This window comes from Pipistrellus hanaki, assembly GCF_964339955.1.
Source record: "Pipistrellus hanaki genome assembly, chromosome: 8".
Classification (NCBI taxonomy): domain Eukaryota; kingdom Metazoa; phylum Chordata; class Mammalia; order Chiroptera; family Vespertilionidae; genus Pipistrellus; species Pipistrellus hanaki.
In genome coordinates this window covers 17,296,151-17,310,579 of record NC_140510.1, presented here as the reverse complement: position 1 = coordinate 17,310,579, position 14,429 = coordinate 17,296,151, and the positions used below count along the sequence as shown (strand labels likewise).

The following is a 14,429-nucleotide window of genomic DNA, read 5'->3' as shown; positions in this document are numbered from 1 at the left end:
GACCAGAAATTGAACCTTGACTTCATGGATCATAGGTTGATGCTCAACCACTGAGCCACATAGGTGAGCTAGATGTGCTACTTTTTACTTAATTGTCTCCTATGGGTTGACATCTAGATACTTTACTATTTAAAGCTATTAATAATATCCTTAGATGGGTGATAAGTATATAAAGGTTCATTACATTATACTGTTTACTCCTCATGTTTGAAATTCTCCATGATAAAAGTTTTTTTTTTAATATATATTTTATTGATTTTTTACAGAGAGGAGGGGAGAGAGATAGAGAGCTAGAAACGTCGATGAGAGAGAAACATCGACCAGCTGCCTCTTGCACACCCCCTACCGGGGATGTGCCTGCAACCAAGGTACATGCCCCTGACCGGAATCGAACCTGGGACCTTTCAGTCCACAGACCGATGCTCTACCACTGAGCCAAATCGGTTTCAGCCATGCTAAAAGTTTTCTTAAGAAAACCACTAGGGTAAAAAATTATAATATCAGCATTTTTGTGAGAATTACTGTAAGGTGAATACTGGAAAATAGAAATACTGGGTTGAATAGTATATGCATTTTAAAATGTACTATAATAAATAACACCAGACTGCAATGTTCACAAACAGGATTACTATTTACACATCCATTAATCTATAATAATAAAAGCATAATATGCTAATTAGATTGGACATTTTTCCGGATAACCTTCTGGACAAAGCTGGGGCTGCGAGGGAAGCCTGGGTCCCAGGTGCCAGAGGAAAGCTGGTGCCGGCAAACGGAAGGGAGGCCTACTCTTGCAGGAATTCCATGCATCGGGCCTCTAGTCCTATATAAAGGTAGTAGCCATTTCCCCACAAATTTAATATTATCAAGCTTTCACATTTTTGCCAATATGCTGAACAAGTAATGATTTAATTTGCATTTCCCTGATATTTGACGAAGTTAGACCATTTTATGTGTATTTGTCGGCCACTCCTCTTTCTCTCCTATAAAAGAGTGTTTTCAAATGTTTCACTTGTTTTTCTGTGAGATTGCAAGATTCTGTGTTTTTATAAAATCTCTCCAGATGAAGCTGACGTCAGCCATGTCTGTGTGCCAAGGCTTTAAGGTTGTCGCTTTGGGCTCTGTTCATAGCATTGGCCATGCTCCTGCTCACATTCTCTTTGGGGTTGCAGAGCTCCTATTTAATGAAACCGGTAGCCCCTGCCCCTTTCAGAGTCACAGAAACCCTGGCCTCTCTCTAGGCTACTAAGCCTCTTGGACCGAAGTGATCTTCTTTGTCTCTCCTCTCAATGCCCACTAAATTGCCCAATTTATCTTTCTTCCTTTCCTTTATCCCCCTCTCCCTTCATTGTCTTCTAAGTGTGAAAGATTGGGAGCGATCTTTTGCTTGAAGATTTACCCTAGAGGTTTTTTATTTTTAAGTTCCTAGGAAGACTCTGTTCCTTAAAAGCAACCGGTCCTTTCATGATCTTTCTGGAAAAGCCTCGACCTTTTCCCTCAACTGGGCTGCTGGGGACAAACAGGTCGAGCTTAGCATGCAGGGGAGGCAGCTCACATTCCAACCACTGCTGCCTCAGCAGAAAAGCTCTTTTTAGGACGTTAAAGTCCTTTAATCCTGTTCTGCTCAAGACATTCGGGCTGCCCAGGCAGTCCAAAACTATTCTTAGTGTACTCTGACAGCTAACATTGGATTTCAAACTTTAACTGTTGTTCCTTTCAAGCTCCTCTATGGCATCTCACTTGCTACTATTGTTTTCTTTAACTATTTCTCCTCCTCTCTACTCAGCCAGTGTGTAATAAAATCATAGCTCCACTGAGAACCTGAGCTTTTCCTATAGTAAGCAAAATGTCCCTGCATAAAATTCTCCACTGTTTTTTTGAGCATTCCGGGCATATATTCAGTTCCAGAAACATTCACTGAGAATCTTCTATGCGTAAAATACATAAACAGCATCAGGGAGACAAAGATAATTAAAATGCATCCCTTGTCCTCCAGAAATTAGAACCTAATGGAGAGATAAAATAACTCTACAATGAGTCTGATTCTGCTAAATGTCATAATGGAAGTGTTATGGGAATAGAGGGGTGTTAGGGGAATATATCCCACTGGAGAGCACAGTGAAGCCTGGGGTGCTGACGCCCTCGGGAGCGGCTGAATGAGGGCAAGCTTTTGAGTGTGGTGACGCCCAGAGGGAGGACTTGATCACTGTGCTATTTCTCATTTCTTAGTTTTTCTTGCGTACTAGTACTCGCAATTGTTTTTCTTACTTGCCGTTGTGGAATTCATCTTTAACCAAGAACAGAGTGAGAGGGAGATGGAAACGTTAGAATTTGGGTTCTGGAGCATCTTTAATCAGAATCTGATTAAATGCTATCCCAAATCAGTTTCTTTGGGCCAAGCGAGGAATGGAAACCACAGGCAAGAGTCATATTTCAAGGCCTTTTATTTCATTCTGCCTTGGTTTCCACAAAATCTTCTCATAAGAATGTCCTTCAAATAAGAGCATTGGTACAGCCATTTATCTAATTGGTTTTTGCCTTTAAAGCTTTCACTTATTGGTAGGTATTTATGGCAAACCAAGTGCCAATTGTTTTTACATTCATCTCTGACTTCCACTGTTGCATCCTACAGTCTCTTCTCTAAAAAACCATTGATATGTCCTTAAAAAAAAAATCAATCCTGCTATCCCTTGAGTAAAATGCTCTGATAGTTTTATATTGCACTTGGAATAAAATCTAACTTCTTACCATGCCTATGAGCATGCCTTCAAGGTCTGGCCCCTGCATACTTCTCCATCCTTAATTATAACACCTTCCACAAGTTCCTTTCTTCTGTAACTTAAACATGTTATGTTTATACTAGAGGCCCAGTGCACAAAATTCGTGCATGGGGGAGGGGAGAGGGGCATGTCCCTCAGCCTCACCTGCACCTTCTCCAATCGAGGACATGCCTCTTGCAATCTGGGACTGCTGGCTCCTAACCAATAGTCTGCCTGATTGCCTGATTGCTCCTAATAACCTCTGCCTGCTGGCCTGATTGCCCCTAACCACCTCTGCCTCAGCTCCCACCACTATGGCTTTGTCCAGAAGGATGTCTGAAAGATGTCTGGTCTAATTAGCATTTTACCCTTTTATTAGTATAGATAGACCTGAATATATGTACCAGCTGTCCCTACTGCCCAGAATTCTCTGCCTCCAACTGGCTATTTCTTTTCATTCAAGTAACCAATCAAATGTTACCTATGAGGAAGATCTTATGAGAGCATACAACCTAATACAGTTCCCTCTTACCCTCTTACCCATAACTGTCAGTCTCTATCACTTCAATTTTCTTCATAGCCTTTATAACCATTTGATATTACTTTGATTATTTAGTTGTTATCTATCTATCTTGTTTATCTGATATTTTTTTTCCAGTGCTTAGAATAATGCTTTGCACAAAAAAGATTTTCAAGATATGATGTTGAGTGAATGCAGGGTGGAACATCTTTTTCCCTTCAGGCACACTATGAGTAATCTAACCTTATATCCATACGTAGATGACCTCAAATATTTGGAACTTATATGTCACACTTACAAGAAACCCAGAGATCAAAAAAGAAATCATTAGAGAAATTTGAAAATATTTTAAAGTAAATTACAATAAAAATATCCAGCTGGAGTGGCTCAGTTGGCTCAGCCAAGGGCTGTCAGTTCTGTTCCCGGTCAGGGAACATGCCTGAGTTGCAGAATTTATCCCCAGTCGGGGCATGTGTGGAGAGTGGTCAATTGATGTTTCTCTCTCTCTTTTTTTTCCTTCTTCTCTCTAAGCATGTCCTCAGGTGAGGATTAAAAAATATACACAACATCAAAATTTGTGGTATACAGCAAAAGAGGCACCTAAAGGGAAATATGTAACCTTATATTAGAGGACAAAAAAGGGCAAAGCTATTAACCTTTAAAGGTGACCCAATGTCATCCATACATATAGTGAGATGACGCTTGATATTTTATCTCCCACCCAAAGAGCACCCCCTGAACCACAGACTTTTATATCCAGCTGCCCTTTTAGAAGACTAACAAGCATCTCAAATGTATGTCCAAAACAGAACTCATGCTTTTTTTGCCCCTATCTGCATCTCAATAAATGACACCTTCGTCTTTACAGTTGCTTAAGTCCCGAATTTAAATCTTCCTTGATCCTTTCCTATCTCTCACCTTCTAATTTCAATTTTCTCAGCATATTCTCTTAATTCTATATCTAAAATATATTCCAAATTGTGCAATTTAGAATTGGAACCAACACAACCACTTACAAAGCAAAACTGTTCCCTGACTCAGAAAACAGATAAATTATAGCAGATCATGATGTGCAAATCAAATGGTATAAGCTTAAGTTACAGCCATAGGCTCCAAAACAACTGTACAGTTGTAGTAGTTTTACACAGATTCTCTTATTCTAAGAGAATCATTGACTGTTTTAGCAAGCCTAACAAATCCCCTGCCTAAACCACCCTATGCCTACTGTATCTCCTGTGAAATTCATGATGGTTATGACTTTTGATAATTAACTCCTTTATCACTATGAAACATTTCTCTTTATCTGTGGTAAAACTCTTTGTCTAAAACTCTATTTCACTCTGACTTTTAAAAATAGATTATTGTATAGGATATCTTTGCCATCTGTTAACTTTCAACCTATCTATAGCTTTATATTTATTTATTGAAGTTGTTGGGGTGATATTAGTTTACAAACCATACAGGTTTCACGTGTGCAACTTAATAAAACATCATCTGCACGCTGCATTGGGTGCCCATTACCTCAAGCAAAGTCTCTTTCCGTCCCAATTTTCTCCATCTTTGCCCACCTCCACTCAACCCACCGCCCTTTCCCTCTGGCTGTCACCACACTGTTGTCTGTCTATGTGCTATGTATCCTTGGTGCACGTTTTTTGGTTAATCCCTTCACCTTCTTTCATCCAGTCTGATCTCTCCCTTCCTCTCTGACAGCTGTCAGTCTGTTCCATGTATCCATTCCTCTGTTTCTATTGTTTTTGTTTGTTTGTTTGTTTGTTTTGTTCATTAAATTACACATATAAGTGAGGTTATAAGGTATTAGTCTTTCTTTGACTGGCTGATTCACTTAGCATAATAATTTCCAGTTCCATCCAGGCTATTGCAAATGCCTTTTTTATTCCATTGTGTAAATATACCACAGCTTTCTTAGTCACTCATCTACTAATGGGTACTTGGGCTGTTCCCAGATCTTAGCTTTTGTAAATAACACTGCAGTGAACATTGGGGCACATATATTCTTCAAATGAGCATTTCTGGATTCATAGGATATAATCCCACAATTGGTATCATTGGGTCAAAAGGCAGTTCCATGTTTACTTTTTTGAGGATACTCCATACTGTTTTCCACAGTAGCCCCACCAGTTACATTCTCACTAATAGTGCATGAGGGTTCCCTTTTCTCACCTTCACTTGTTGTTTGTTGATTTACTGGTGATAGGCATTCTGGCAGGTGTGAGATGATATCTCATTGTAGTTTTAATTGGTATCTTTCTGATGATTAGTGACGTTGAGCATTTTTTCATATGTCTCTTGCCATCTGTATGTCCTCTTTGGAGAACTGTCTATTCCGGTCCTTTGCCATTTCTTAATTGGATTGTTTGTCTTCCTGCTGTTGAGTTTTATGAGCTCTTTTTAACTCCTTATCAGATGTATTATTGGCAAATATGTACTATAAAGTGGGTTTCCTTTTCATTTTGTTAATGGTTTATTTTGCTGTGCAAAAGCTTTTAGTTTGATGTGGTCCCATTTTATTTTTTCCTTTCTTTCTTTTGCCGATTTTATTGCCTATATTTTCTTCTTGGATTTCTATAGTTTTGTGACTTACATTTAAGTCTTTTATCCATTTTGAGTTTATTCTTGTGATTTAAAGCATGTCTTTTATATACAATAGATATTTTGTCTTCTTTTAAAAATATTTTTAAAATATTTTTTTATTTATTTCAGAGAGGAAGGGAGAAGGAGAGAGCGAGAAACATCAATGATGAGAAAGAACCATTGATCGGCTGCCTCCTGCACACCCCCTACTGGGAATCGAGCCCACAACATTTTCCCCCCATTGATTTTGTTGTAGTTGGTAATCCTCACCAAGGATGTTTTTTTCTATTGATTTTTAGAGAGAGTGGAAGGGCGGGAGGGAGGTGGAGAGAAAGAGAGAAACATCCATGTGTTTCAGTTGCCTTCCACATAAGCCCCCCCCCAGGTGGGTTGAACCAACAACCCAGATACGTGTCCTTGACTAGGAATTGAACCCATATCCCTTAGGTGCTCAGGAAGATGCTCTAACTACTGAGCACCCAGCCAGGGTTTGGCATGGTAGTTTTTTATTATCTTGTTACTTTTTCTTTACTGTTAAGCAAATCCTAAAATATCCTATCCAGCATTTTTATTTGTTGTCTGTTAAGGTATTGGTCTAAATAACATGGCCTACCATGTTCCTGAAAAACCTAAAATCTTGATTCAATTACTTTTCATTTATCTTTGCTGTCATTGATTTAAGTTGTCACTGCTATTTTTTTTTTTTACTGACCCATTATAATAATAATCTACCTTTTCTGTCTCTCTTCCTCAATTAATTTTCTTTTTTTAAAAATATGTTTTTATTAATTTCAGAGAGAGGAAGGGAGAGAGAGAGAGAGAGAGAGAGAGAGAGAGAGAGAAACACTGAGAAGATTGAGCCTGAGCCCAGGCACATGCCCTGACTGGGAATTAAACCAGCAACTTCCTGGTGCCTGGGTCAATGCTCCATCAACTGAGCCACTGGCTGGGTTCCATTAATTTTATTTTATTTTTAAAATCTTTATTGTTGAAAGTATTACAAATGTCCCTCTTTATCCCCCATTGACCCCTTCTAGCCTGCACCCCCCCCCCCAACCAGGGATTATGCATACAAATTCTTTGTCCAGGGATTATGCATATATGCATACAAATTCTTTGTTTAATCTCTCCACTCACCCATTCCCTCTTTCCCTCTGAGATTCAACAGTCTGTTCCATGCTTCTATGTCTCTGGATCTATCTCAATTAATTTTCAATCCTGCTGTCAGGAAGTTCTTTCTAAAATAGAAATTTAGAAAAACAACAAGGAGAAACCAAGATGGCGGCATAGGGTAGACACCCGAATGCAGCCTACCACAACAAATTTGAATTTAGAACTGAAAAAGCAGGGGAGGCATTGCCCTGAAGCGCTGGAAGGCTAGCTGAGAGGAGGCTCTGCCATCTGGGAAGGAGAGAGAAAGCACGCTGAACCTCAGGAACTGTGAAGGTACGGAGAACTGTGTGCGCGAAAAGGCGGTGGCTTACTACCGGCGCGCAGAGAGGGCGGGCTGGGCTGAGTTCACTGCTGGCTTACTCCTGGCACGCAGAGAGGGCGAACAGCTAACCCGCAGCTGGCTTTCTTGTTCGAGAGGAAAACAGAATCACCCTATTGCTCTGATAGACGGCCCCAGACAGGGAGAGGCCAGACTGTCAGGCAGAGGGCAGAGATCTCTTGGAGGTGTGTGAAGCCAGAGGTCATTACTGCAGGACTTAGGGAGGAGCCGAAGGGAAAACAAAGTTTGTCTGCACCAACCTGAGACTCTGCCCCATCTGTGGCTGAGCACAGAAGCTCTCCCGGAGGCTGGCTTTCTCTAAGGAGGGACTGGCCGGAATCCAAAGTTTGTCTGCACCTTTACCAAAGAGGTGCGCGCGCCTGCAACCAGTCTACTGAAACTCTCCAGGAACAGGACTTTTCTAAGGCGAAACTGACAGGGAACCAAAGATTGTCTGCGCCACCCTGAGACCCCGCCCTATCCAAGTGGAGTACAGAAGCCCTCCTAGCTGAGACACTGCTGATCCTCACAGCCAATTGGCTTGGAGATCAACGCTTCCCAGTGATACCAACAATAAGCAAGGCTTAACAACAAGACTGCACACACAGCCCAGAAGAGCTATACCAAGACTGTTCACCGCAGGTAACTGGGAAGGCTGTGCTACTGGGCTCTACTAGAACACCTAGCACACAAAGCTATTCCATCAAATCAGGGAAACAACTAAAATGCAGACAAGAAGAAGGACACAAAGGAAGGAGAGGGAGGAAAAGAAAAGATTGGGCATTGAGTTCAAAACTACAGTTATAAGGTTATTCAACAATATCCTAAAAAAGGCCGATAAAATAAATGACACCTATGAGGATATGAAAAGGGAGCAACTAGAAATGAAGAAAACATTGTCTGAAATAAAAAATATTATACAAAGTCCTAAAAACAGATTGGAAGATCGCAAGAATCAAGACAAACATTTAGAACACAAAGAGCCAGAGGACACTCCTCTGCAGAAGGGAGAAGATAAGAGAATCCAGAAAGTTGAAGATAGTGTAAGAAACCTCTGGGACAATTTCAAGCGAACCAACATCAGAATTATGGGGATTCCAGAAGAAGAGAGAGAGCAAGATAGTGAAAGAATACTAGAAGAAATAGTGACAGAAAACTTCCCCCACCTGGGGAAAGAAATAGACTTACAAGTCCAGGAAGCCCGCAGAACCCCAAACAAAAGGAATCCAAGGAGGACCACACCAAGACACATCATAATTAAAATTCCAAGAGCAAAAGACAAAGAGAGAATATTAAAAGCAGCAAGAGAAAAGCAGGTAGTGACCTATAAAGGAGCACTCATAAGATTGTCAGCTGATTTTTCAACAGAAACCATGCAGGCCAGACGGGAATGGCAAGAAATATTCAAGGTGATGAATAGCAAGAACCTACAGCCAAAGCTATCACTCAGAATCAAAGGACAGATAAAGAGCTTCACAAATAAAAAAAAGCTAAAAGATTTCATCACCACCAAACCAGAATTATATGAATTGCTGAAGGGGGTTATTTAGGAAGAGGAAGAAGATAAAGATAAAAATTATGATCAACAAATATGTAGCTATCAACAAGTGAATCTAAAAACCAAGGGAATTAAAAAGCCTGATGAACAATATTAACTGTTGAATATAATAGAATCAGAGGTATGGAAGGGGAGTGGACTGACGATTCTCGGGGAAAAGGGGGATGGGGGTGTGGGAAGAGACTGAACAAAAACTGTGCACCTATGTATGAGGACAATGGGGGATGGGGAAAGGACAGAGGGTGGGGTGGGAACCTGGTGAAGGGGAGCAATTGAGGGGGGGAAGAGGATCACATTTGTAATAATCTGAACAATAAAGATTTATTTAAAAAAAAATTAAATAAAATAAAATAGAAATTTAATCATAAGTCTCCTTGAATGTTTCCAATATTTTGTCCTTTTATCTTTTCCCTGGAGATGCTGTTGTTTAGTCTTCCTGCAATGTCCTTCTGTCTGTGGTTTACCTGTTAAATTGTTTGTCCTTCAAGTTTCAGCTAAGCTAATTGTCTTTTCTGAAGACTTCCTATGTCCTTCTGTTATGGGCTGAACTGTGTTCCTCCAAGATTCATATGTTGAAGCCCTAATCCCTAATCCCTCAGACTGTGACTGTGTTGGAGGTACCGCCTTCAAAGAGGAGATTAAGTTAAAATGGAGTCTTTAGAGTGGCCCTAATACAATACGACTGGAATCCTTATTAGGAAAGGAGACTAGGACAGTGGAGAGACACCGGGTCTGCAAACACACAGAGAGGAGACCGTGGAGGACTCAGTGAGAAACAGCTCTCTGCCAGCCCAGGAGAGAGGCCTCAGGAAGTACCAAATGTGGACTTTACCTTGGACTTCTTGCCTCAGAACTGTGACAACATAACTGTCTGTTGTTTAAGCCACCCAGTCTGTGGTGTTTTGTAATAAGAGCCCTAGAAAACTAATACACACCACTCCTTCCAACCCGGAAAGTTAGACACTCCTCTTCCATGCTTTCGAGAGGCCTTTTATACTAGTACAGCTCCATGGAGGCCTGATCATCTAATATTGTTTGTGTTTTCATGCTTGACTCACCACTGTTTCTGAAAATCGGAGTTTTCTTAAGAAAAAAAACAAACGTGATTTGAATGAATGATCGGTTCTCAAAATGAGAGACAAGAAGAGGATTACCCTCTAGGAAACCAACTGAAATATTAATGGATTGCAGACCAGCCAGAACCCAAGAGTGACCCTGCAGAGATCCTCAACATCAGAAGCCACAGTACGTATAACTTTCTCTTGGCACAAATGTTAAGAGAATACTATTCTTGCTGGGAGGAGAAACAAGGTAGGGTTCAGGAAGTAAAACAGAGAATGGCAGTGCTTGGATTAATGTCAGACTGCTTCGTACTGAATTGGGTGACGAAATAATTACATAAACCTAGCAATCTCTGAGTGGTTTTTACCCTGAAGTCTTCACTCACTAGAAAAGTATGTGAGATGAGCGTAGCATGGGAAAAGTAGCAAATAGTTTAACAGTGTGGTCAGGCTCATTAGGTTCAATCCCTTAGCTCTACCAATTACTAGCTTAAAATTTCTAAGCCTCAATGTCCTCATCTGTAATATGGGAATGACGGTGCTTATAGTGTTTACTCTACAGAGTTGTTTTGAGGGCTTAATGACGTCATTCATGTGAAGGACTAACCTTGTAAGCATTTATTGAATATTAGCTGTCGCCAGCCAGTGTGGCTTGGTGGTTGGGTGTTGAACTGTGAACCAGGAGGTCATGGTTTGATTCCTGGTCGGGGCATTTGCCTGGGTTGTAGGCCTGATCCCTGGTAGGGGACGTGTGGGAGGCAGCAGGTCAATGATTCTCTCTCATCATCGATGTTTCTAGCTCTCTCTCCCTTTCTCTCTGAAATCAATAAAAATATATTTAATAAATAAGTAAACACTAGCTGTTGTTATGATAAAATGTTAGCACTCTATTCAGTTGAGTATCTATAACTTTAGGCATATCTTTAGAGGAGAACCCCCAGCATCCTTCAGTAAGTGGCAGGAAAAAAGTTAGCAGCACACAAATCCCAGGTGGCCTTACGTTTAAAATGCCCTGAGTATACTTCTGCCTGTACGTTTTTACAGAATTTAAAGTCACGTACAGCTGCTTTATCACTATTACGACTCACAAAAAATGCAGCCCATTTACAGAAGCTTGTTCTTCAAAATAACACAAGAGCAGACAAGAATTATGTTCTAATGTAAGAAATTCCACTCACTGGTACTTTCTCAAGTATGACTCCAAAAATACAACCACTTTGGGGGTCATCTATTGGGTTCTCACGCTTTAAGATTCAGGTTTGGAAAGGAGCCCCTCTGGCACAGTTACAGCAATCACAATGGCTTTCCTGGATAAAAATCTCTGTAGGTGGGTGCCAATCAGGGAAGTGCACAGGAATCCAACCCTTTGAAGCACTTCAACAGCAAGTTTGGGGAGTGTGCAATATTTGTTTTCCGTCCTGGGTGAGATTGTCCTGCTTTCAATTCTCCAAGCTAAATGCACAGTGGGTGGTTACCTGGGTGACAGCTCGTAAACGAAGCAGTTGCTTTGCAGCTAGCTGAAGGATTTGTGCACTCAGAACCAACTTTAAATATATTGTAAAGGTGCTTTGAGCTGTGCAACACCGGAAAATAAGCAAAGAAAACAATCTAAATCTACGCTGCTTTTAAATGGATCTCTTGTTGAAGTGTGGTTGACAGCTATCCCAGAAATCAGTGCCACCGTGAATTAGGAGGATGTTGACTGCTGTTTGGATTAATGTTTCTTCAGCTGTGTACCAACTCCCTTGGCAAAACACACCATAGGTAAGCCAAATCTCCGTTTTTCATCATGTTTTAGATAACACCATATTTGTAACTTTTTTTTTTTCTCTTCAAAGGATGTCTCAGAGGAGGACTATCAGATAAGTGGATAGAGAAAACTCAAATAATTATATCCTTAGAGTTGTTGTGATAAACTTTTCCAATGAGACAATTCCTTGAAATCCTTCATACAAATGCCTCTAGACCAGTGGTCAGCAAACTCATTAGTCAACAGAGCCAAATATCAACAGTACAATGATTGAAATTTTTTTGAGAGCCACATTTTTTAAACTTAAACTATATAGGTAGGTACATTGTTATTAACTTAATTAGGGCACTCCTAAACTGGCCTTTGCTAAAAACTCAAGGGGCCAAAGAGCCGCAAGAGACTCACGAGCCGCAGTTTGCTGACCACTGCTCTAGACCATAGGCTAAACTGATAAGAACAAGAAAAGTATATAAAATTGCTTCCATTGAATTATACCCAGGCAAATCTTTTCTTTTAATCACCAAAATATATGTTCAATTTACATGGTATAAACCTCCTTGGAACCACTCAGTATATATAATATGTGTTCTTGGCCAAATTTTCTCAAAATGAAAGAGGAGTTCCATTGCTTTCAGTCTTAAATTCTTAAGATTCCAAATCAAATATACAGTGTAATAAAAAGATGTTATTTTACAATTAGATTCACCATAAAAGAGACTGGGCTTCCATAGATGCTAAACCAGAAATCCCTGTGCAATGAAATATTGCTTAAAAGTCATTGTTCAAAACAACCCTAAAGGAGAAAATTGAGAAAAGTTTTCTTATGAAAAAACTTAAAATGGAAATGTACAGACAGAAGATCACAGCGGAAATGGAACGCACTAATGAAAGCAATATGGGTCCATCCGTGTTAATGGAAAGAGCAAAGTATATATAGGCATACTGCTGTATGTCATTCTTGTCTTCTTCCAGTTGCTACTGAGTGTCTGAGGCGATGGATGACCATGTAATGACCACATTGCCCACTATTGTAGCGATTGGATTTAACAACTTTTGGGTTGTGGTTGGGTTGAAATTTTAATTTTTTACTTAGATGGCAGATATTACTTGTAAAATACTCTACTTTATAAGTTACATTAAAAATTAAAGCACATAAAGTCCAGCATAGAGAATATGATCAATAATAATGTAATTAGTATGGTGTCACATGGGTACTAGACTTATCAGAGTGATCACTTCGTAAGTTATATAAATGTCTAAATCACTATGTTGTACACCTGAAACTGATATTGTATGTAAAATGTAATTGAGAAGTGAAAAAAGAAAGAAAGAAAGAAAGAAAGAAAGAAAGAAAGAAAGAAAGAAAGAAAGAAAGAAAGAATTAAGCCACAACCTCATAACATACATTGTCTTTTCATTGCTAGGGGTAATAACCTTGAAAAAATACTTTTGGGGCCTTACTTCCAATTTATGAATAAAACTGGTAATACAAATGTGTGTTTCTTGCCCAGTTGTGATTTGTATATCCGATTTCCAGCTTTATTGAAGAACAGGTTTCGATTATCCTTTATTTCTGAAAATATTTCTTTTTCCTAAAAAGATATTGCAAATACTGTTGCATTTTCAAAATAAGTATACAAATTCAAGTTGCAAAGCAATTTGTGGGGACAGATATGTATCCTAGTGTTTAAATTTTCTGTGGCCTGGTTTTGAATGTATTGTCTCTCCGTTTAGCTTTTAGTAAAGTACACGGTGCATTTAACGCTAATGACTAGGATAATGATGATGAAGGGACAGCAATCAACCAAATGTCTGCTTCCCTGGCAAGAGCTTAGAGAAAGCAGTCAGACATGGCCATTCTGGAGAACCCGCCAGCAGTATTTGGTGAAATTAAATACACTCAGCCCATTCACCTCAGAGAAACTTGGGCATGATGCGAAACAAGGCCTGCACAAGGACATTTATCACAGTATAGCTTGTGGTGTGGGAGGCTGGAGGCCCCTTCGCTGTCCATCTCCAAGGGAAGGGATAATAAGATAGTGTGGTGTTGGACATGATACAGCCATCAGAAGCAGAAAACCAGAGGTCCACATGAGTACAGGCTAAAGCTTAAGAACAGTGGTAACTTAATAAATAAGCAACCAGACCTGGTCAGTGTTGCTTAGTAGTTAGAATGTCGGCCTGCACACTGAAGGGTCTCAGGTTTGATTCTCTGTCAAGGGACTCTCCCTACTTTTTGTTTTAATTAAAAAAAAACAAATAGACTTCTAAAGAAGACTGTATTTTCTAGGACAGTTTTAGGTACACAACAAAATTGAGTAGAAAACACAGAGTTCCCATATATTGTCTGAACCCTCCAAACAAGCCTCCCCACCATAGACATCCAGCACCAGAGTTGTACATTTGGTACAATTAATGAACATACATTGACACGTCATTTTATCCAGAGTTCAGAATTTACATTAACGTTCACTCTTTTTTTAAATATATATTTTATTGATTTTTTTACAAAGAGGAAGGGAGAGGAATAGAGAGATAGTTAGAAACATCGATCAGCTGCCTCTTGCACACCCCCTACTGGGGATGTGCCCACAACCAAGGTACATGCCCTTGACCGGAATCGAACCAGGGACCCTTCAGTCCGCAGGCCGACGCTCTATCCACTGAGCCAAACTGGTTTCGGCTTAAGCTTAATTT

At 39.9% G+C, this 14,429-nt stretch overlaps 1 protein-coding gene across 1 annotated transcript in view; it reads left to right on the top strand.

Moving 5' to 3' along the window:
• The first annotated feature begins 11,653 nt into the window (after positions 1-11,653).
• The window catches only part of MAP3K19 (mitogen-activated protein kinase kinase kinase 19), a 49,529-nt gene continuing 46,753 nt past the window's right edge, over positions 11,654-14,429 (top strand). The window contains exon 1 of the mRNA XM_084892272.1: positions 11,654-11,746. Within this exon, the coding sequence (XP_084748398.1) occupies positions 11,700-11,746 (47 nt within the window). The 5' untranslated portion in view covers positions 11,654-11,699. The remainder of the gene's footprint in view (positions 11,747-14,429) is intronic.